The sequence below is a fragment of the Pseudophryne corroboree genome, chromosome 2, assembly GCF_028390025.1.
Source record: "Pseudophryne corroboree isolate aPseCor3 chromosome 2, aPseCor3.hap2, whole genome shotgun sequence".
Lineage (NCBI taxonomy): Eukaryota > Metazoa > Chordata > Amphibia > Anura > Myobatrachidae > Pseudophryne > Pseudophryne corroboree.
The window spans coordinates 676,822,987-676,846,908 of record NC_086445.1 but is presented as its reverse complement, the minus strand read 5'-3'; the positions used below and the strand labels follow the sequence as shown (position 1 = coordinate 676,846,908).

Below are 23,922 nucleotides of genomic sequence, written 5' to 3'. Positions count from 1 at the left end.
GGTTTGTCTCCATGCTTGGTTCTGAGACTCCGATTTGTCCAACCTCTTATGCAACAATGCCACACTTTTATTTAAAACACTCCACATCTCAACCCAATCAGCAGTCGGCGGTGCCGACGGAGTCACTCCCTCATTCTGTTCAGCCCCCACGTGAGCCTCCTCCTGGGTAGAGCATTCAGCTTCTGACATGCCGACATACGCGTACCAACACCCCCAAACACACTGGGCTAAAGGGGACAGACCCACAATAAGGCCTTTCAGAAAGACAGAGAGGGAGTTTGCCAGCTCACACCCAGCGCCCCACCGGTCTGAAGAATTAAACAATGCCCCAGACCTATAAGCGCTGTTTTATAATAATAATAATAATAATAATAATAATAATAATAATAACCACCAACACCAAATTTTCGTGACCCCCCCATGTTTTTAACACCCTGTTACTTGTGACAGCAGTGAAGGGCCAGGAGCAGCGTCTCTGCAGCAAGCCGTGGAGAGAAAATGGCGCTGGTCAGAGCTGGAGGATGAAGCCCCGCCCCCTACATGGCGCGCTTATGTCCCGCATTTTTTTATACTGGTGGGGGTTTCCTAACAGTGCCTCCGCACTGTATATACATGCCAGTCCTTATTTTTGAGGTTTTTATTGCTGCCCAGGGTGCCCCCCCTGCGCCCTGCACCCCTGTAGTGCCTGTGTGTGCGGGAGCAATGGCGCGCAGCGCGACCGCTGCGCGGTACCTCAGGAAGACTGAAGTCTTCTGCCGCCTTCTCTGTAGTCTTCTTTACTTCGGTTACTCACATGTCTTCTTTCTTCAGGCTCTGTGAGGAGGACGGCGGCGCAGCTCCGGGAACGAGCAGCTAGGTGACCCAAGTGATCAGACCCTCTGGAGCTAATGGTGTCCAGTAGCCTAAGAAGCAGAGCCTTTCAACTCACAGAAGTAGGTCTGCTTCTCTCCCCTCAGTCCCACGATGCAGGGAGCCTGTTGCCAGCAGTGCTCCCTGAAAATAAAAAACCTAACAAAAGTCTTTTAGAGAAACTCAGTAGAGCTCCCCTAGTGTGTGACCAGTCTCCTCTGGGCACAGAATCTAACTGAGGTCTGGAGGAGGGGCATAGAGGGAGGAGCCAGTTCACACCCATTTAAAGTCTTAAAGTGCCCATGTCTCCTGCGGATCCCGTCTATACCCCCTTGGTCCTTTTGGAGTCCCCAGCATCCACCAGGACGAAGGAGAAATCCTATTATCAACCGCAACGAGGTTTAAATAGCTAAAACTCATTGATAAATAGAACCCTTGGAGAAAGATAAAGTGGAAACAATGGGGGTAATTCCAAGTTGATCGCAGCAGGAAATATTTTAGCAGTTGGGCAAAACCATGTGCACTGCAGGGGAGGCAGATATAACATGTGCAGAGAGAGTTAGATTTGGGTGAGTTATATTGTTTCTGTGCAGGGTAAACACTGGCTGCTTTATTTTACACTGCAAATTAGATTGCAGATTGAACACACCCCACCCAAATCTAACTCTCTCTGCACATGTTATATCTGCCTCCCCTGCAGTGCACATGGTTTTGCCCAACTGCTAAAAAATTTCCTGCTGCGATCAACTTGGAATTACCCCCAGTTATTTTTTTTTCGCAACGGAGCGATTAGTCGCTAATGCGCATGCGCAATGTCCGCTGTGCGACTGCGCCAAGTAAATTTGCTATGCAGTTAGGTATTTTACTCACGGCATTACGAGGTTTTTTCTTCGTTCTGGTGATCGTAATGTGATTGACAGGAAGTGGGTGTTTCTGGGCGGAAACTTGCCGTTTTATGGGTGTGTGTGAAGAAACGCTACCGTTTCTGGGAAAAACGCGGGAGTGGCTGGAGAAACGGAGGAGTGTCTGGGCGAACGCTGGGTGTGTTTGTGACGTCAAACCAGGAACGAAACTGACTGAACTGATCGCAGATGCCGAGTAAGTCTGGAGCTACTCAGAAACTGCTAAGAAGTGTCTATTTGCAATTCTGCTAATCTTTCGTTCGCAATTTTGATAAGCTAAGATTCACTCCCAGTAGGCGGCGGCTTAGCGTGTGCAAAGCTGCTAAAAGCAGCTTGCGAGCGAACAACTCGGAATGACCCCCATGGTTTTGCCCAACTGCTAACAAAGTTCTGCTGCGATCAACTCAGAATTACCCCCATTGTGCCAACTAATCAGCTTCTGTAATTTTTCAAACACAGCCTGAAAAATGGCAGTTGCTGATTGGTTAGTATTGTATCTCTCTCCACTTTATCTCTTTCCAAACTTTGATAAATCACGCCCTATATATGTTACAAATACTGTCACACCATACACACTAGCCAGGATCAGTATGTTAATATCAGCCTGTATATGTCTCACCGAAATGCCGTCAGTCATGAACAGTATCGCTCCTGAACAGGCATGAATCGCAAATAATGTGTAGGGAGCATCCCAAAACGTTTTACTCTGGCAGCAAAGCCGGGACATCCCATGACCTGAGTGAAGCAACAACAAATAATACAATGATAAAAGTGATTAATAAACTAATACTGAGAAAGCTAAAAATATTTTCCTGTTGTTTCAGGTGGAAAACACGTACGAAATATAAGACAAAAGAAACGGTTTACTTTAGTAATTGATGATTTTCTATGCATCTTTCCAGTTTTTTTTTTTTTTTTACAGTTATAGTAAGTGCTGTGCTATGAAAATTGTAATTAATACATGCAAGTGGATGTTGGCTGTTAAAATGGTTACCCCTTTGCAAAAGTCTCCAAGGGCATAACTAGAAATGTTTGGGCCCAAAAGCAAAATATTTTGGTACCCAATACACCCCATCATAAAGTTATACCCATCGCATATGTGACACTCTGAACTGGACCCCCTTAATTTGTACTACAAAGGGTATGCATTGCAGGCAACTGTCGGTCTGGATAAGACATGAGAAAGGTCCCCTAATTTTCCCCTTGCTGAGCTTCGATTACTACCCATTCTGTTAATGCTGAAGGGGTTAACACTCCCTTCTGCTGTTGCCTGGGAGACGCCAGCAGTACCAGCGAGCAGACAGGCACTAGGACCCTTGGACTTACTTATAGTGGAGGAGGGAATGAGAAGGCTGATGAGTTTTGATTGGCTGTGACAGAGCGGTAAAAAGTGGAGGCGGGGTTCGCACCAGTGTGTGTGAGAGGAGACACGCTGTGAAGAGTGGAGGTGTCGATGAGGAGACCGCTGTGAGGAGACACGCTGTGGAGAGCGGAGCCACTGCTGAGGAGACCGCTGTGAGGAGACCGCTGTGAGGGTACACGCAGTGGAGAGCGGAGCTGCGCTAAGGAGAACGCTGTGAGAGCCACCAGTCGCTGCAGTGACACCAGCCTGCCCAGTACTAAGAGAAGCTGCCGGTAAAGGTCTCAGGTGATAGAGGGGAGTGGGTGAGGCCGCTAATAGCAGGTACCTACCTCTGACGCACAGGGCCGGTACAAGGTTTCTTGGCACCCTAGGCAAAATTTCTGCCTACTGCCCCACAACTTTCCCAGTCACTAAGGTGAAAGTTCATAGGCGGCGTCTTATACATTTCCCAGCCATCTGACTACATTGAGTGCAACACGGATGTATCGCTCAAAGACGTCCTTAATTATACGATAGCTACACTCAGTGGCACCCCCTTCCCAGATCCTGGCACCCTACCCAGCTGCTTATCTTTCTATTTCATTCGTCTCTCATACACACATACATATCCATACACTGCCTCTCTCATATATACATTCATACTCTCTCATTCCTTCACATCTCTCTACCTTTTCTCTGTCTTTCTCGTTCTCGCTCTCTTTTACATATATATTATCTCCCTTTATTTCTGCCACACACACACATCTCTCTTTCTATTTCATTCTGTCTCTCATACATATATACATATATACATACACACACTGCCTCTCTCGTACGTACGTACGTACGTACGTACGTACGTACGTACATACAGTCAGTGACACTCACATACATACACTGACTCTCACATACATACATACATACATGCATTCAGTGACTCACATAAATACATACATACATACATACATACATACAGTACATTGCCTCTCTCATACATACATACATACATACATACATACACACACTGACTCTCTCATACATACACACATACATACATACATACATACACTGCCTCTCATACATACATACATACACTGACTCTCTCATACATACATACATACATACATACATACATACAGTATATACATACACTGCCTCTCTCATACATACATACATACATACATTCAGTGACTCTCTCATACATACACTGCCTCTCTCATACATACATACATACATACATACATACACTGACTCTCTCATACATACATACATACACTGACTCTCACATACATACATACATACATACACTGACTCTCACATACATGCATTCAGTGACTCTCATACATACATACACACATACATACAGTACATTACCTCATACATACATACATACATACATACATACACACACTGACTCATACATACACACATACATACAGTATATACATACACTGCCTCACATACATACATACATACATACATACATACATACATACACTAACTCTCTCATACATACACTGACTCTCTCATACATACATACATTCATACATACAGTATATACATACACTGCCTCTCACATGCATACATTCAGTGACTCTCATACATACACTGCCTCTCTCATACATACATACATACATACATACATACATACATACACTAACTCTCTCACATACATACATACATACATACACTGACTCACATACATACATACATACATACATACATTCACTGACTCTCTCATACATACATACATACATACACTGACTCTCTCATTCATACATACATACATACATACATTCACTGGCTCTCTCCTACATACATCCATACACTGCCTCCATACATACATATATACAGTACATCCATTCACTGCATCCATACATACACACATATATACATCCATACACATATGTATGGAGGTAGTGTACCCATACACGTACGCAGGCACAGTACATACATACATATATACATCCATACACTACCTCCACACATACAAACATATATACAATACGTACTTACGTACGTACGTACGTACATCCATACACTGCCTCCATAAAGACATCCATACACTGCCTCCATACGTACGTACGTACGTACGTACGTACGTACGTACGTACATACATCCATACACTGCCTCCATACATATATACACTGCCTCCGTACGTACGTACATACATCCATACACTGCCTCCATACATACATACATACATACATACATCCACTGCCTCCGTACGTACGTACGTACGTACGTACGTACATCCATCCACTGCCTCCATACATACATACATACACTGCCTCCGTATGTACGTACGTACGTACGTACATACACTGCCTCCATACATACATACACTGCCTCCGTACGTACGTGTGTATGGAGGTAGTGTATCCATACACGTACGCAGGCACAGTACATGCATACATATATACATCCATACACTACCTCCATACATACAGACATATATACAATACATCCGTACGTACGTACGTACGTACGTACGTACGTACATACATCCATACACTGCCTCCATAAAGACATCCATACACTGCCTCCATACATATATACACTGCCTCCGTACGTACGTACGTACGTCCGTACATACATCCATTCACTGCCTCCATACATACATACACTGCCTCCGTACGTACGTACGTACGTACGTACGTACATCCATCCACTGCCTCCATACATACATACATACATACACTGCCTCCATACATACATACATACATACACTGCCTCCGTACGTACGTACGTACGTACGTACGTACGTACGTACATACACTGCCTCCATATATACATACATACACTGCCTCCGTATGTACGTACGTACGTACGTACATACACTGCCTACGTACGTACGTACGTACGTACATACATACATCCATCCATACACTGCCTCCATACATACATACATACATACACTGCCTCCGTACGTACGTACGTACGTACATACATATACTACCTCCATACATACATACACTGCCTCCGAACGTACGTACGTACGTACGTACGTACATACTTCCATACACTGCCTCCATACATACATACACTGCGTACGTACGTACGTACGTACATATACTGCCTCCATACATACATACACTGCCTCCGTATGTACGTACATACATCCATCCATACACTGCCTTCATACATACATACACTGCCTTCGTACGTACACACACACACATATATATATATATACATACACACACTGCCTCCATATGTACATATATACATACATACATACATACATACACTGCCTCCATACATACATCCATACACTGCCTCCATGCATACGCACATATATACACTGTCTCCATACAAAAATCCATATACATAATGGCTCCATACATACTGTTCATAAATCCAATCTCCCCCCCCCCCTCCCCCCTCCCCACCCCCCGAGCACACTTTACCCACTACCACTTCCCCAGGGTGTGACTCTAGGCATCCACTACTCCGGGTGCCCCACGATCACACCAAAGGGGCGGAATCTTACCGCTGGCCAGGATGCTGTGGAGGGGTTACTGCTCCCGCTGCTGCCACCATTTTCCGGCTCATGGTGCCGCCCGGTTAGCGCTGCTGCTAGCGGGGGACACTGCTGCTGCTGCCGGCTCCATAGTGCACAGCAGCTGATGAGGAGGGACGGCTGTTGCTGGTGAGGGGCGGGCTGCTGCTGGCGGGGAGGCACTGCCACTGCTCCTGCTGCTGCCGCCGGCTCCGAGTCCATAGTGCGCTGCAGATGGCGCTGGGCGGTTGCTTCTGTCGAGGGGCGGGCGGCTTCTGCCTCTGATTACATTTTTTTAAACAAATCGGTGCTGTGGGTTGCGGGGAAAGTGGCGGCCACTCATTCCTAGTTGTGCTGCTAAGTGCCGCCCTCCAGCGGCCGGCGCTCTAGGCAGCTGCCTAAAGCTGCCTAATGGTAGCGCCGGCCCTGCTGACGCACAGACACCAGACACTCCAGTTAATGCCCTCAGTTAGAAACCCAGAAATACCGGAAAGGTAGAAAGAGATGAGAGGGACAATCTACTGAGTACCTCTATGCATCCCAGGAAATTAGTCCATACGTAGACTGTATTTAACAGGGACAGGAGTAGCTATAAGCTAATGAGAGATAAAGCAGCTGATACTGGATGCCGGGGTTAAGTTCCACCTTTCTGCTTCACTGAGATACTGTTATCTGTCACCCCTGCATAAGGAAAGTATGGTGCTTAAACTCATTACTGCTTCTGAACTGCTCAATTATCTACATGTCTGCATGCCTCCATCCTACATTTACTTGCTCGCTCATGCTTAATGATCCCTGCTTGAACTTGCATGATACTGTTTACCCACTTGCTTACTTACTTGCTTTCTACGACGACAGAGTACACCTAAAAATCAGCTTATGCATGTTTCTCTTATTGACTGAGCACTGTCAGGAATCTGTATGCCATTTTTTTCACTAAACTGCTTTCCTTATATGCTGCATTTGCTGCCTGATCTTTAGCATTACTGAACTGTGCTAAATCTTGCTATTTCACTGTGATTAATCTGCCTCACCTCCTACCTTTGAGACTTTAATTTACAAGGTGTTCTGGTTAGAAAGAGACTTATAGGGACTCTTTGCTACTTCAGGCCAGCTACGAACTGAGTAGATACTCAGGTAAAGCAGATTTATAGTGACAACTAGGATTATCCTGCCACCGTGTGTACATGTTCAAGAAGTACAGGTCATCAATAGTAAAAGAGGGTATTATATTAGTACACTGTGACCTTTCATCCATATCACTACTGTGTTTATATTGGCAATACTATTGCTGGCTTGCTTTGTTTTCACTATATTGTGAAGCGCATTTGCCTGTTAACCCCTTGATTCCAGAGTGGTGACCAGTTTCCCCGAATGATAAACTATATGTCACCGTTCTAACGTGTGGCGACTATTGTGTTGGGTCTCTGGGGTTTCTCGTCCCACTGGCTAGGGTTCGAACAGCGAGATCCGGTTCAAGAGGATCCCGGGCAAAGAATCCAGGTACGTCAACCGACACTTGCACTGACCTTCCCACAGATCATACCGGTTACACATTGTCTATTCTGTGCCCAGTCAGTATCCAATAGTCCTAATTGCATAAGTTGGCATTTGACACATCATAATACGTAATTACATAAATTAATTCTGCAGATATATTACGTTTCTATATAAAGAATCACGGACCCCTGTGCTGCCACACCTGGGAGCAGTCACATCAGCTGCTATGGCTCCAGTTATGGCCATTCCTCTTTCCATAAATTGAACTACATCTTCTAATAAACATTACATACTGGTATATCCTTTCTGATATTGTTACTGTCAGGCCGATCAATAAAACATATTGAACTAAAAATATATGTTTTATACACAACTGCAGAGCTGAAAATTTGGGATAATTAAATTGTTGAATCATTTCAGTATTTTATATATCATGAACGCATACTTGAGAAATGGATCAGTGGACATAGGCCCTCATTCCGAGTTGATCGCTAGCTGCCGTTGTTCGCTGCGTAGCGATCAGTGAAAAAAACGGCTAATCTGCACATGCGTATGCACCACAATGCGCACGTGCGGCGTATGGGTACAATGAGCATCGTTGTTTGGCACAGGTTTTAGCGACGCTTTCAGTCGCACTGGCGAACGCAAGGAGATTGACAGGAAGTGGGAGTTTCTGCGTGTCAACTGACCGTTTTCTGGGAGTGGTTGGAAAAATGCAGGCGTGGCCGGGCGTTTGCTGGGCGGGTATATGACGTCATTACTGTGTCACTCATTGCAGCAATCAACGCACAGAATAAGTAACTACAGGGCTGGTCTTGTTCTGCACAACATGTGTTTGCAGCCACGTGGGCGGCGACTATGCGTTTGCACGGCTGCTAAAAGTAGCTAGCGAGCGATCAACTCGGAATGAGGGCCATAGATTTGCATCAGCGGCCACTTTTCTGTACAACCACAGAAGTCTGCTTGCTGTCTAATGCGAGTCCTATCGTCTGTGCCCATTATCCGCCCATCTTCATAGAAATGGACAGTTTGCCCACTTTTTTCCATCCACACTAGCAATCATTAGTATTGGCACCTACACCCACCAAATGCTTGCTGGAAAAAAATTGTAAGAAAGAGGTGTCCAGTCAGCGTCCACATGGTCCAACAGGGCATGGAAGTGGGCCGCCCACAAATCGCCCATGACACTTCCACGAGATGTGCAACTGCATGGTCACTGCCCAGAAATGCCTATTTCAAAAAGAAAACTGATCCATCAACGGTCAGGTTGGACCATCTGCTGCTGTTTCAGTCTCTGCCGCGTACGATTGTATTGTGAGCAGTTTGCGCAGTTGTGCGCAGTTTGCAATTGCTTTGTACAGCGCATACGTAATTTGCAAATATCATGGGGATGTCTTCTGGAGTTGGCCTTTTGTCTAACTCCAGAATCAGCATCAATGTCACTTCTTACCTTTCTCCTCACCACGTTCTTCCTGTGTTTGTGTTTCTGTCTCCTGACTGTCAGATACCTCATTATCCTTCTGAACTTCCATTGCTAGTTCATCTGCAGATAGCAGAGACCCAGCTCTACGCCAACAGCAAAGCAACATGTCTTTCTTGTACATCAGCAGGAGAACAGCTATGGGCACTGGAAGCTGGATCAAAGTAGAACAGAAGGTTAAAGTAAAGGTGCATACACATGGTGCAATGTGTGCTTATGATTTTTACTATATAGTCAAAATCGTAAGAAAAGTTAGCATATATCGCACCGTGTGTACACAGTTTGCGATTCCGATGTGCACTCCTGTGGGGCCGGTATCGCATGTAAAGATAGACAGTGCAGGCAAGGCAATTTTGACTATATTATGTACAATCTAGTTTCTAGTACAGTAAAAATTGTATATAGTCAAAATCTCACATAGTCAAAATTGCAAGTATATATAGTCAAAATTTGTGGATCTGGGCTCCGGGGAGTTCAAGGGAAATCGCATAGTTAAAATTGGCACTTAGTCAAAATCTCACTGTGTGTGTGCACCTCTACTTTGTTTTTGGTTCATGTAAGCAGTACTAGAAATTATATCAATATTCTAATTGGAGTAATACATGTATGGGTGCATGGAAAGCACTGTCTATCAATGCACTGTGCTGTAACCATATAAATAGGGGGATTCATTACTCACATTTATGGCAGCCATAATCCAGAAGGCATACGACACATTTGTCAAAACTGCCCCATTAAGGGGAAGCACATACTGGGAAACATTCCCAAGATGATGAGGGACGATAGAGTTTCTGATGTGCTCCAGGTTCCTACTTCCATTCATCGTGGCATTTGATAGGATGCAGTTAGTATCCGAAAGGAATGGGTCCGCTATTAAAGGACTCAGCAGGGCTCCAAACCCAACAAAGAAATGAAGTACCTCAGAAAAAGAACATGATTATTAACTCAATCCTACATCAGTAATATCATTGGTCATTTTTCTAAGTTAAATGGCAGCTCAGCCTTATTATACAAAACCAACAAATCACTTTCAGCATCCCTGGACAAGCGTACTGTGACACTATAATATTATAGTGTTAGAAGTCTTTGGAAGTCACAGTTATAAACTACTTTTATTAAGAAGGCTTTTGATTTCTGGTAGAGCCATTTCTCCACTTTTAAAACACCTCACCCCTCACCCACTTTCCCTCTTTTTTTTTCCTCTGCCATATATTTCTTTTGATACTCTTCTAATTTTATTAGTTTTACTTTAGTGTGATATTACCAAATTGTAATTCTTTCTATTCTCAAGTGAATACGTACAGAGAGTAAAGCGGACTCTTGTGTTGGGGCACTCGTGAATAAATTGTGTGAATATAAAATATTTAAACTTTATTGATATGCATTAAAAACTTTTCCTAGTGTTGACCGTCCCATTTATCCAGTTTATAAACTAATACCCCTTTTCCACTAGCTCCTTAAAACACGGGTAAATGCGCACAGTGTATGGGAGGGTGGCACTGGGAGATCATGCGATCTCCCAGCGCCGCCCCTTCCGCGTCACTAGCAGCGTCACCAACCCGGCAATATGCCGCGTTGGTGAGCGCTGAGGGAAAGGGGGCTGTAGCACGGGTTGCAGCCGTGTCAGGCGACACGGCTGCAACCCGTGCTGCAGTGGAAAAGGGGTATTAGGGATATGTCACAGCTGCCCATTCAGTAATTGCAATGTCCTGCAAATCACTATAGGTGTCAGCTGTAGTTTGTTGGTTCACAATATAATGTACTCACGATCTGGCAAAATATGTATGCAGTTCAAGGGGAGCCTATATATATATATATATATATATATATTTCTCTAACGTCCTAAGTGGATGCTGGGGACTCCGTCAGGACCATGGGGATAGCGGCTCCGCAGGAGACAGGGCACAAAAATAAAGCTTTAGGATCAGGTGGTGTGTACTGGCTCCTCCCCCTATGACCCTCCTCCAAGCCTCAGTTAGGTTTTTGTGCCCGTCCGAGCAGGGTGCAATCTAGGTGGCTCTCTTAAAGAGCTGCTTAGAAAAAGTTTTTTAGGTTTTTTATTTTCAGTGAGTCCTGCTGGCAACAGGCTCACTGCATCGAGGGACTTAGGGGAGAGAATTTCAACTCACCTGCGTGCAGGATGGATTGGATTCTTAGGCTACTGGACACCATTAGCTCCAGAGGGAGTCGGAACACAGGTCTCACCCTGGGGTTCGTCCCGGAGCCGCGCCGCCGACCCCCCTTACAGATGCTGAAGATTGAAGGTCCGGAAACAGGCGGCAGAAGGCTTTTCAGTCTTCATGAAGGTAGCGCACAGCACTGCAGCTGTGCGCCATTGTTGTCACACACTTCACACCAAGCGGTCACGGAGGGTGCAGGGCGCTGCTGGGGGCGCCCTGGGCAGCAATATTTTATTACCTTAAGGCAAAAGAATACATCACATATAGCCATTAAGGCTATATGTATGTATTTAACCCATGCCAGTTATCTAAATCCACGGGAGGAAAGCCCGCCGAAATAGGGGGCGGGGCTTATTCTCCTCAGCACACAGCGCCATTTTCCTGCTCAGCTCCGCTGTGAGGAAGGCTCCCAGGACTCTCCCCTGCACTGCACTACAGAAACAGGGTAAAACAGAGAGGGGGGGCATTTTTTGGCGATATACTGGATATATTTAAGCTGCTATAAGGAACAACACTTATATAAGGTTGTTCCCATATATATTATAGCGCTTGGGTGTGTGCTGGCAAACTCTCCCTCTGTCTCCCCAAAGGGCTAGTGGGGTCCTGTCTTCGATAAGAGCATTCCCTGTGTGTCTGCTGTGTGTCGGTACGTGTGTGTCGACATGTATGAGGACGATGTTGGCGTGGAGGCAGAGCAATTGCCGATAATGGTGATGTCACCCCCCAGGGAGTCGACACCGGAATGGATGGCTTTGTTTATGGAATTACGTGATAATGTCAGCACATTACAAAAATCAGTTGACGACATGAGACGGCCGGCAAACCAGTTAGTACCTGCCCAGGCGTCTCAGACACCGTCAGGGGCTGTAAAGCGCCCTTTACCTCAGTCGGTCGACACAGACCCAGACACAGACACTGAATCTAGTGTCGATGGTGATGAAACAAACGTATTTTCAAGTAGGGCCACACGTTATATGATCACGGCAATGAAGGAGGCTTTGCATATCTCTGATGCTGCAAGTACCACAAAAAGGGGTATTATGTGGGGGGTGAAAAAACTACCTGTAGTTTTTCCTGAATCAGAGGAATTAAATGATGTATGTGATGAAGCGTGGTTTAACCCAGATAGAAAAATGCTAATTTCAAAAAAGTTATTAGCATTATACCCTTTCCCGCCAGAGGTTAGGGCGCGCTGGGAAACACCCCCTAGGGTGGATAAGGCGCTCACACGCTTATCAAAACAAGTGGCGTTACCGTCTCCGGATACGGCCGCCCTCAAGGATCCAGCAGATAGGAGACTGGAAACTACCCTAAAAAGTATTTACACACATACTGGTGTTATACTGCGACCGGCCATCGCCTCAGCCTGGATGTGCAGTGCTGGGGTCGTCTGGTTGGATTCCCTGACTGAAAATATTGATACCCTGGATAGGGACAGTATTTTATTGACTATAGAGCAATTAAAGGATGCTTTCCTTTATATGCGAGATGCGCAGAGAGATATTTGCACTCTGGCATCGAGAGTAAATGCGATGTCCATATCTGCCAGAAGGAGTTTATGGACGCGACAGTGGTCAGGTGATGCGGATTCCAAACGACATATGGAAGTATTGCCGTATAAAGGGGAGGAATTATTTGGCGTCGGTCTATCGGATCTGGTGGCCACGGCAACTGCCGGAAAATCCACCTTTTTACCTCAGACCCCCTCCCAACAGAAAAAGACACCGTCTTTTCAGCCGCAGTCCTTTCGGTCCTATAAGAACAAGCGGACAAAAGGACAGTCATATCTGCCTAGGGGCAGAGGAAGGGGTAAGAGAGGGCAGCAAGCAGCCCCTGCCCAGGAACAGAAGCCCTCCCAGGGTTCTGCAAAGCCCTCAGCATGACGCTGGGGCCTTACAAGCGGACTCAGGAACGGTGGGTGGTCGACTCAAGAATTTCAGCGCACAGTGGGCTTGCTCACAGGTGGACCCCTGGATTCTGCAAGTAGTATCTCAGGGTTACAGGTTGGAATTCGAGAAGTCTCCCCCTCGCCGGTTCCTAAAGTCTGCTTTGCCAACGTCTCCCTCAGACAGGGAGACGGTATTGGAAGCCATTCACAAGCTGTTTGCTCAGCAGGTGATAGTCAAGGTACCCCTCCTACAACAGGGAAAGGGGTATTACTCCACGCTATTTGTGGTACCGAAGCCGGACGGCTCGGTAAGACCTATTCTAAATCTGAAATCCTTGAACCTGTACATACAGAAATTCAAGTTCAAGATGGAGTCACTCAGAGCAGTGATAGCGAATCTGGAAGAAGGGGACTTTATGGTGTCCCTGGACATAAAGGATGCTTACCTGCATGTCCCAATTTGCCCTTCACATCAAGGGTACCTCAGGTTCGTGGTGCAAAACTGTCATTATCAGTTTCAGACGCTGCCGTTTGGATTGTCCACGGCACCTCGGGTCTTTACCAAGGTAATGGCCGAAATGATGATTCTTCTGCGAAGAAGAGGCGTATTAATTATCCCTTACTTGGACGATCTCCTGATAAGGGCAAGGTCCAGAGAACAGCTGGAGGACGGAGTAGCACTAACCCAAGTAGTGCTGCAACAACACGGGTGGATTCTGAATTTTCCAAAATCTCAGTTGACCCCGACAACACGTCTGCTGTTCCTGGGAATGATTCTGGACACGGTTCAGAAAAAGGTGTTTCTTCCGGAGGAGAAAGCCAGGGAGTTATCCGAACTTGTCAGGAACCTCCTAAAACCAGGGACAGTGTCTGTACATCAATGCACAAGAGTCCTGGGAAAGATGGTGGCTTCTTACGAAGCGATTCCATTCGGCAGATTCCACGCACGAACTTTTCAGTGGGATCTGCTGGACAAATGGTCCGGATCGCATCTGCAGATGCATCAGCGGATAACCTTATCGCCACGGACAAGGGTGTCTCTTCTGTGGTGGTTGCAGAGTGCTCATCTGTTAGAGGGCCGCAGATTCGGCATACAGGACTGGGTCCTGGTGACCACGGATGCCAGTCTGAGAGGCTGGGGAGCGGTCACACAAGGAAGAAACTTCCAGGGAGTATGGTCAAGCCTGGAGATGTCTCTTCACATAAATATACTGGAGCTAAGAGCGATTTACAATGCTCTAAGTCTGGCAAAACCCCTGCTTCAGGGTCAGCCGGTGTTGATCCAGTCGGACAACATCACGGCAGTCGCCCACGTAAACAGACAGGGCGGCACAAGAAGCAGGACAGCAATGGCAGAAGCTGCAAGGATTCTTCGCTGGGCGGAAGATCATGTGATAGCACTGTCAGCAGTATTCATTCCGGGAGTGGACAACTGGGAAGCAGACTTCCTCAGCAGACACGATCTACACCCGGGAGAGTGGGGACTTCATCCAGAAGTCTTCCACATGATTGTGAACCGTTGGGAAAAACCAATGGTGGATATGATGGCGTCCCGCCTCAACAAAAAACTGGACAGGTATTGCGCCAGGTCAAGAGATCCTCAGGCAATAGCTGTGGACGCTCTGGTAACACCGTGGGTGTTCCAGTCAGTGTATGTGTTCCCTCCTCTGCCTCTCATACCAAAAGTACTGAGAATTATACGGCAGAAGGGAGTAAGAACGATACTAGTGGCTCCGGATTGGCCAAGAAGAACTTGGTACCCGGAACTTCAAGAGATGCTCACGGAGGATCCGTGGCCTCTACCTCTAAGACGGGACCTGCTTCAGCAGGGACCGTGTCTATTCCAAGACTTACCGCGGCTGCGTTTGACGGCATGGCGGTTGAACGCCGAATTCTAAAGGAAAAAGGCATTCCGGAAGAGGTCATTCCTACACTGGTAAAAGCCAGGAAGGAGGTGACTGCACAACATTATCACCGCATTTGGAGAAAATATGTTGCGTGGTGTGAGGCCAGGAAGGCCCCCACGGAGGAATTTCAACTGGGTCGATTCCTACATTTCCTGCAAACAGGATTGTCTATGGGCCTCAAATTGGGGTCCATTAAGGTTCAAATTTCGGCCCTGTCGATTTTCTTCCAGAAAGAATTGGCTTCAGTTCCTGAAGTTCAGACTTTTGTAAAAGGAGTACTACATATACAGCCCCCGGTTGTGCCCCCAGTGGCACCGTGGGATCTTAATGTAGTCTTGGATTTTCTCAAATCCCATTGGTTTGAGCCGCTCAAATCGGTGGAGCTGAAGTATCTCACATGGAAAGTAACCATGCTACTGGCCCTGGCTTCAGCCAGGAGAGTATCAGAATTGGCGGCTTTATCATATAAGAGCCCATATCTGATTTTCCATTCGGACAGGGCAGAACTGCGGACGCGTCCTCATTTTCTGCCTAAGGTGGTGTCAGCGTTTCACCTGAACCAGCCTATTGTGGTGCCTGCGGCTACTAACGAGTTGGAGGATTCCAAGTTGTTGGACGTGGTCCGGGCATTGAAAATATATATTTCAAGAACGGCGGGAGTCAGAAAGTCTGACTCACTGCTTATATTGTATGCACCCAACAAGATGGGTGCTCCTGCTTCAAAGCAGACTATTGCTCGTTGGATTTGTAGCACAATTCAACTTGCACATTCTGTGACAGGCTTGCCACAACCTAAATCTGTCAAGGCCCATTCCACAAGGAAAGTGGGCTGATCCTGGGCGGCTGCCCGGGGAGTCTCGGCATTACAACTCTGCCGAGCTGCTACTTGGTCAGGGGCAAATACGTTTGCAAAATTCTACAAATTTGATACCCTGGCTGAGGAGGACCTTGAGTTCTCTCATTCGGTGCTGCAGAGTCATCCGCACTCTCCCGCCCGTTTGGGAGCTTTGGTATAATCCCCATGGTCCTGACGGAGTCCCCAGCATCCACTTAGGACGTTAGAGAAAATAAGAATTTACTTACCGATAATTCTATTTCTCGTAGTCCGTAGTGGATGCTGGGCGCCCATCCCAAGTGCGGATTGTCTGCAATACTTGTACATAGTTATTGTTACAAAAAAATCGGGTTGTTATTTGTTGTGAGCCGTCTGTTCAGAGGCTCCTACGTTTGTCATACTGTTAACTGGGTTCAGATCACAAGTTATACGGTGTGATTGGTGTGGCTGGTATGAGTCTTACCCGGGGTTCAATATCCTTCCTTATTGTGTACGCTCGTCCGGGCACAGTATCCTAACTGAGGCTTGGAGGAGGGTCATAGGGGGAGGAGCCAGTACACACCACCTGATCCTAAAGCTTTATTTTTGTGCCCTGTCTCCTGCGGAGCCGCTATCCCCATGGTCCTGACGGAGTCCCCAGCATCCACTACGGACTACGAGAAATAGAATTATCGGTAAGTAAATTCTTATTATATATATATATATACACACACACTGCTCAAAAAAATAAAGGGAACACTTAAACAACACAATGTAACTCCAAGTCAATCACACTTCTGTGAAATCAAACTGATTGACAATCAATTTCACATGCTGTTGTGCAAATGGAATAGACTACAGGTGGAAACTATAGGCAATTAGCAAGAAACCCCCAATACAGGAGTTGTTCTGCAGGTGGTGACCACAGACCACTTCTCAGCTCCTATGCTTTCTGGCTGATGTTTTGGTCAGTTTTGAAAGCTGGTGGTGCTTTCACTCTAGTGGTAGCATGAGACGGAGTCTACAACCTACACAAGTGGCTCAGGTAGTGCAGCTCATCCAGGATGGCACATCAATGCGAGCTGTGGCAAGAAGGTTTGCTGTGTCTGTCAGCGTAGTGTCCAGAGCATGGAGGCGCTACCAGGAGACAGGCCAGTACATCAGGAGACGTGGAGGAGGCCGTAGGAGGGCAACAAACCAGCAGCAGGACCGCTACCTCCGCCTTTGTGCAAGGAGGAACAGGAGGAGCACTGCCAGAGCCCTGCAAAATGAAATCCAGCAAGCCACAAATGTGCATGTGTCTACTCAAACGATAAGAAACAGACTCCATGAGGGTGGTATGAGGGCCGGACGTCCACAGGTAGGGGTTGTGCTTACGGTATCCGGACTCCAGGTCGACAACAAAAAGGTCGACACACCTTAGGCCGACGCCAATTGGTCGACACACCTTAGGTCGACATGGACAAAAGGTCGACATGGAAAAAGGTCGACATGAGTTTTTCGCAATTTTTTTCTTTTTTGGAACCTTTTCATACTGAACGATCCACGTGGACTACGATTGGAACGGTAATCTGTGCCGAGCGAAGCGAAGGCACCATGCCCGAAGCATGTCGAGTGAAGCGAGCCATGCGAGGGGAAGCGGTGCACTAACTGGGGTTCCCGGTCACTCTACGAAGAAAACGACACCAAAAAAACATAAAAAACTCATGTCGACCTTATTCCATGTCGACCTTGTTCCTGTCGACCTTTTGTCCATGCCGACCTAAGGTGCGTCGACCAATTGGCGTCGACCTAAGGTGTGTCGACCTTTTTGTTGTCGACCTGGAGTCCCAGACCCGTGCTTACAGCCCAACACCGTGCAGGACGTTTGGCATTTGCCAGAGAACACCAAGATTGGCAAATTCGCCACTGGCGCCCTGTGCTCTTCACAGATGAAAGCAGGTTCTCACTGAGAACATGTGTCAGACGTGACAGAGTCTGGAGATGCCAAGGAGAACGTTCTGCTGCCTGCAACATCCTCCAGCATGACCGGTTTGGCAGTGGGTCAGTAATGGTGTGGGGTGGCATTTCTTTGGGGGGCCGCACAGCCCTCCATGTGCTCGCCAGAGGTAGCCTGACTGCCATTAGGTACCGAGATGAGATCCTCAGACCCCTTGTGAGACCATATGCTGGTGCGGTTGGCCCTGGGTTCCTCCTCATGCAAGACAATGCTAGACTTCATGTGGCTGGAGTGTGTCAGCAGTTCCTGCAAGACGAAGGCATTGATGCTATGGACTGGCCCGCCCGTTCCCCAGACCTGAATCAAATTGAGCACATCTGGGACATCATGTCTCGCTCCATCCACCAACGCCACGTTGCACCACAGAGTTGGCGGATGCTTTAGTCCAGGTCTGGGAGGAGATCCCTCAGGAGACCATCCACCACCTCATCAGGAGCATGCCCAGGCGTTGTAGGGAGGTCATACAGGCACGTGGAGGCCACACACACTACTGAGCATCATTTTGACTTGTTTTAAGGACATTACATCAAAGTTGGATCAGCCTGTAGTGTGTTTTTCCACTTTAATTTTGAGGGTGACTCCAAATCCAGACCTCCATGGGTTAATAAATTTGATTTCCATTGATAATTTTTGTGTGATTTTGTTGTCAGCACATTCAACTATGTAAAGAACAAAGTATTTAATAAGAATATTTCATTCATTCAGATCTAGGATATTTTAGTGTTCCCTTTATTTTTTTGAGCAGTGTATATTCAATAAGGTACAAATGACTTATACTGATCTGCATTGATCAAATGATAAATTTCTCACACTCACCATATACCCGGTAAAGGAAAATGTGTGTTGTAGTGATGATATCCGTAAATACACTGTTGTGTCTTGATACCTTTACAAAGTATTAGGTAGGGGAAAAAAATTAAAGAAAGGGGAGAGGTGATGAATTCCCTGGGTGCCTACTGTCCCCTATGGCTTCTACTTACCAGCCGTGTACCTGAAGTAGTGAACGGCTGTTTGAGAGTGCCAAAATGTGGGAACAGGCTTCCGGGAGAAGGAAGACAGATTGAATCTGCTTTCACTCTGGAATTTCCTCCATGACCCCTGATGATGTAAACCAGCGCAGGGGAAAATGGGGAGTCTTCTGTGATGAGAGTTCAATGAAAGGAAGGTGTAAGTTAGAATTAATACACTGAGAATGGCACAGAAAATTTACAATGTTATGATGTAATGTGTAGATGTGCCCAAAGAACCAGCTGTTAATAATAATAATAGCTCGCCAAATAAACAGAATTAGTCCTAACACCTAGCATGGGAAATGACCATGCGATGGGTCCCTATTGATTCTACAGCACCATGTATTCCATGGTGGACTTCCAAATAGGCACTGGCAAGGCCCAACACTGTATTGCTTCCAAGATCGGACGGGATCTGGCAAGGTGCACCTTTTTCCAAATCATTCTGAGACGGGAAGTTAAGGTCAACGAAGAGACTGGAAAATGAGGGTAAAAAGAATTGGCTCTAGGATGAAAGCCCAGGACCGAAAAGAATGGAGACTCCTTGGTGGAAGAATGACAAGAGTTATTATAGGCAAACTCTGCCAAAGGAAGAAATTCAGACCAATCATTCTGAAGTTTGGCCGAATAAAGCCGTAAATACTGTTTTAATGACTGATTAACACGTTCAGTTTGTCCCTTAGACTGTGGATGGTACCCAGATGTTAAAGAGAGTTTCATATTTAATGAGGCACAAAACCTTTCCAGAAACGGGCAATGAATTGTGGTCCCCGATCAGAGACAATATCCATGGGTAAACCATGGAGCCTGAAGACATGGCGGAAAAACAAAACTGCCAACACTTGAGCAGAGGGTAATCGGGGAAGAGCAATGAAGTGGGCCATCTTACTAAAACGGTCTACTACCACCCAAATGACCCGGAATCCAGCTGAAAGAGGAAGGTCCACCACAAAATCCATGGAAATATGTGACCATGGCCTGAGAGGAATGGCTAGAGGCATGAGTTGCCCGACTGGCAACGATCGGGATACCTTGTGCTGAGCACAAACCTGACAGGAACGGACAAATTCCCTTACGTCTTTAGAAAGATTAGGCCACCACACTGAGCGAGAGATTAACTCCAAGGTTTTAGTGATACCCGGATGACCAGAAACCTTATTATCATGAAACTCAGCTAGAACAGTGCCTCTCAGAAATTCGGGGACGAAGAGACGATCCGCAGGAGTGACATTGGGAGCCTGCTGCTGAAGCTGGACTAGCTGTGTAAATAAATCCTGTGTGAGGCCAGCCCGGATGACAGACGATGAGACTATGGGGGTAGTAGCCGGGTGGTTATTGTGAACCGGAAGAAAACAACGTGACAGGGCATCGGCCTTCGTATTCTTGGAACCGGGCCTGAAGGTGATAATAAACCTGAATCGAGTAAAAAACAGCGCCCAACGTGCCTGTCGAGCATTAAGCCGTTTAGCTGACTCAATATACTGCAGGTTCTTGTGGTCAGTGAACACAGTAATGGTATGCTTTGCTCCTTCCAGCCAGTGCCTCCACTCCTCGAAAGCCCATTTAACTGCCAACAATTCTCGATTACCAACATCATAGTTGGATTCTGCGGAGGAGAATTTTCTGGACATGAAGGCACATGGGTGTAATTCCCGAGACTCCGGGTCTTCCTGAGAAAGTATAGCCCCCCACTCAAACCTCTGAGGCATCTACCTCGACAATAAAGGGGAGATCCGGGTTAGGGTGTCTGAGTATTGAAACTGAGACTAAGGCCTGTTTCGGGGCCAGGAAGGCAGACTTGGCTTGAGGCGACCAATTGGAAGGGTCCGCTCCTTTTTTAGTCAACGCCACAATAGGAGCAACCAAATCTGAGAAGGTATGAATAAAACGCCTATAATAATTTGCAAACCCTAAAAAGCGCTGGATTGCCTTTAAGTTCGTGGGTTGTGACCAATTTAGGATTGCCTGGAGTTTTTTAGTTCCATGAAAAACCCCTTTGGAGAAATAATATACCCCAGGAAAGACACTTCTGTGATGTGGAAATCACATTTCTCCAGTTTGGCGTACAAATTATTTTCCCGTAACCTCTGAAGGACCAATCGCACATGGGTAATATGTTGTTCAGAGGACTCGGAGTAAATCAAAATGTCGTCTAAATAAACGACTACGAACTTTCCTAGAAATTCGCGAAGGACATCGTTAATGAGATCCTGAAATACAGCAGGAGCATTAGACAGACCAAACGGCATTACCAGGTATTCATAATGCCCCGACTGTGTGCTGAAAGCCATCTTCCACTCATCCCCAGATTTTATTTGGATGAGGTTGTAAGCCCCTCTAAGATCGATTTTGGAAAAGATAACGGCAGTACGGAGCTGATCAAATAGTACCAAAATCAGTGGCAAGGGGTAGGAATTTTTTACAGAAATTTTATTCAACGCCCGATAATCAATACATGGTCTGAGCGACCCATCTTTTTTCTCAACAAAAAAGAATCCTGCGCTCAATGGAGATTTTGAGGGCCTAATAAAGCCCTTCTTCAAGCTCTCCTGTACATAATCATCCATTGCCGTAGTTTCCGGGCCAGACAGGGCATATAGTCTCCCTTTCGGCAGAGAGGCACCGGGAATTAGGTCAATGGCGCAGTCATAGGACCGATGAGGAGGCAGAATATCCGCATTACCTTTAGAAAAAACATCTCGATATTGCAAAGGAATAAGTTCTGGAATGACAGCGGCGACCCGGACTGGACGCGAAATACACTCCTCAACACAAAAGGAATCCCATCGGGAAATCTCCCCAGACTGCCAATCTATGGTGGGATTATGAAAGGCAAGCCAGGGGTGACCTAAGACAATGGGAACAGCCGGACAATGGGTAAGATAGAACTCGATTTTCTCCGAATGTAGGGCCCCCACAGTCAGTTGTACTGGAGGTGTGCGGTGAGTAATTACCCCATTAGAAAGTGGACCACCGTCCAGGCCGTGCATGGTGATACGTTTATCCAAAGGTATATGCGGAATGCCCAAAGTCTGAGCCCAAACAAGATCCATAAAATTTCCTGTCAACGAAGGCAGACACCAACGAAGTGAGACTACCAAAGGAAATTTTTACAGGAATTAATAAGGAATTGTTAGAGGAGATTAATTGCAGACCCAAGTGAACCCCCTCACAATTCACTTGGTCAGAGCGTTTCCTTGTTTATTTGGGCAATTACGCGCAACATGTCCCTTGCCACTACAATACAGACAGAGCCCAGAATTTAGCCTTCTGGCTCTTTCCTCTGGGGACAGCCGGGAGAGACCCATTTGCATGGGCTCCTCTACGTCCTCAGGGAAAGTATACACACATGGACTGGGCCTGAAATTAGCTCCCCTTTCAGCCCTCCGCTCTCGGAGACGACGATCAATTTTAATAGCAAGCTCCATGAGTTTATCTAAGTCTCTGGAGCGGGGTACTGAAGGAGACTGTCTTTGATAACTTCGGACAAACCGAGGCGAAACTGACTGCGCAGGGCCGGATTGTTCCAGCCACAGTTGTTCGACTAACGGCGAAATTCGGTACAATACGCCTCTGCGGGATTTTTCCCCTGTTTAAGTGCACGCAGGTGGTCTCAGCCGACGCTTCCCTATCAGGGTCGTCATGCAAAAGGCCTAAAGACTTAAAAAAGGCATCTACAGATAGCAAGGCTGCGTCATCGGCTTTTAGCCCAAAAGCCCAGGTTTGTGGATCGCCTTGTAGTAAAGACATCACAATCCCGACCCGTTGAGACTCAGTACCAGAGGATCGGGGCCTTAAACGAAAATAAAGTTTACAAGCTTCCTTAAAATTAAAAAAATCCTTTTGGTTACCCGAAAAACGGTCAGGAAGATGCATCTTTGGTTCAGGAATCCTACTCGGGGAGGCTCGCAAAAGATCTTCCTGTGATCTCACCCGAAGAGTAAGATCCTGAACCATCTGAGTGAGTTCCTGAATCTGATTGGCCAAAAGCTGGCTGGGATTCGGTCCTAATACTGCCGGATTCATGAGGCCGAATTTCAAGGACAACCAAATACAAATAACTCTTTATTCTTTTTTTTTTTTGAAAGGGGGGGGCCGGTGATAATGTTACGTTCCCGGTGCTCAGAACAAGAGAGATGTCGTGTAGTGAGTCCAGAGCACCGGAACGTGACGCTGAATTAAGGTAAGGTATGGGAATAGCCCCTAGCAGCCTACCTCCATTGTTTCACCCGTGTGGTCAGTTCACACCTGCGTGACTATGGTTTCTTGGGCCCACGGCAGCCGCGTTTGAAGGGCGGATTAGGTCTGCCCAACTCCGATGCCCCCAGGTCTTAGTGTGAGACAAGACGTGAACCGAGACAGGATAATAACAAGGGGACCTACTAACAACCCTAAAATTACATATATGTGCGGCACGCCGCCAAAGGAAAAGAACAACAAAAGATACCACTGTCCACACCCCACACGGCACCGTCGTGTACCGGGGAGGACAGTGAGAGCGGAAACCTCCGCAAAAACACCAGTACAAAACAAACACAAGGACTAAGC

At 46.6% G+C, this 23,922-nt stretch overlaps 1 protein-coding gene across 2 annotated transcripts in view; it reads right to left on the bottom strand.

The window, feature by feature from the left end:
• Positions 1-23,922, bottom strand: part of MFSD4A (major facilitator superfamily domain containing 4A) — a 314,229-nt gene that overhangs the window by 124,418 nt on the left and 165,889 nt on the right. For both annotated transcript variants that reach the window (XM_063955141.1, XM_063955140.1), the window contains 3 exons: positions 10,256-10,495; positions 9,547-9,730; positions 2,371-2,486 (listed from right to left, as the gene is read on the bottom strand). In XM_063955141.1, coding sequence (XP_063811211.1) covers positions 2,371-2,486; positions 9,547-9,730; positions 10,256-10,495 — 540 coding nt within the window. The remainder of the gene's footprint in view (positions 1-2,370; positions 2,487-9,546; positions 9,731-10,255; positions 10,496-23,922) is intronic.